Here is a 277-nt window from a genome sequence, read left to right on the forward strand (position 1 = left end):
AGCCCAAAACACCAAGGCAGGGACCTGTGGGCACGCACATTGCCCAGTGAGAGCAGGAGTCACCTGCTGGAGCTGCTGGGAAACCCACGCACCCAGCGAAGTGGGAAGCCTCCAGCCAACCCCAGATCCTCCAACAAGCCACACCACAGGAACATGCCTCCCTCCAGAGCCTTGGGCAACCCCATGGCCCCCCTCAGCCAAACCAGGGTGCATGGGGCCCATGCTGCAGCCTCCAGGCTCCTCTCCCCCTCCGGCTCACCTGTAGGGCGCAGTAGCA

The 277-nt window shown here is 64.3% G+C and overlaps 1 protein-coding gene across 1 annotated transcript in view; it reads right to left on the bottom strand.

The window, feature by feature from the left end:
* The window catches only part of DNPEP (aspartyl aminopeptidase), a gene marked incomplete at both ends in the record, with an annotated part of 4060 nt that overhangs the window by 1369 nt on the left and 2414 nt on the right, over positions 1–277 (bottom strand). Inside the window, one exon of the mRNA XM_010145469.1 lies at positions 260–277. This exon is cut by the window's right edge and continues 16 nt beyond it. Within this exon, the coding sequence (XP_010143771.1) occupies positions 260–277 (18 nt within the window). The remainder of the gene's footprint in view (positions 1–259) is intronic.

This window comes from Buceros rhinoceros, unplaced genomic scaffold (assembly GCF_000710305.1).
Source record: "Buceros rhinoceros silvestris isolate BGI_N320 unplaced genomic scaffold, ASM71030v1 scaffold24831, whole genome shotgun sequence".
Classification (NCBI taxonomy): domain Eukaryota; kingdom Metazoa; phylum Chordata; class Aves; order Bucerotiformes; family Bucerotidae; genus Buceros; species Buceros rhinoceros.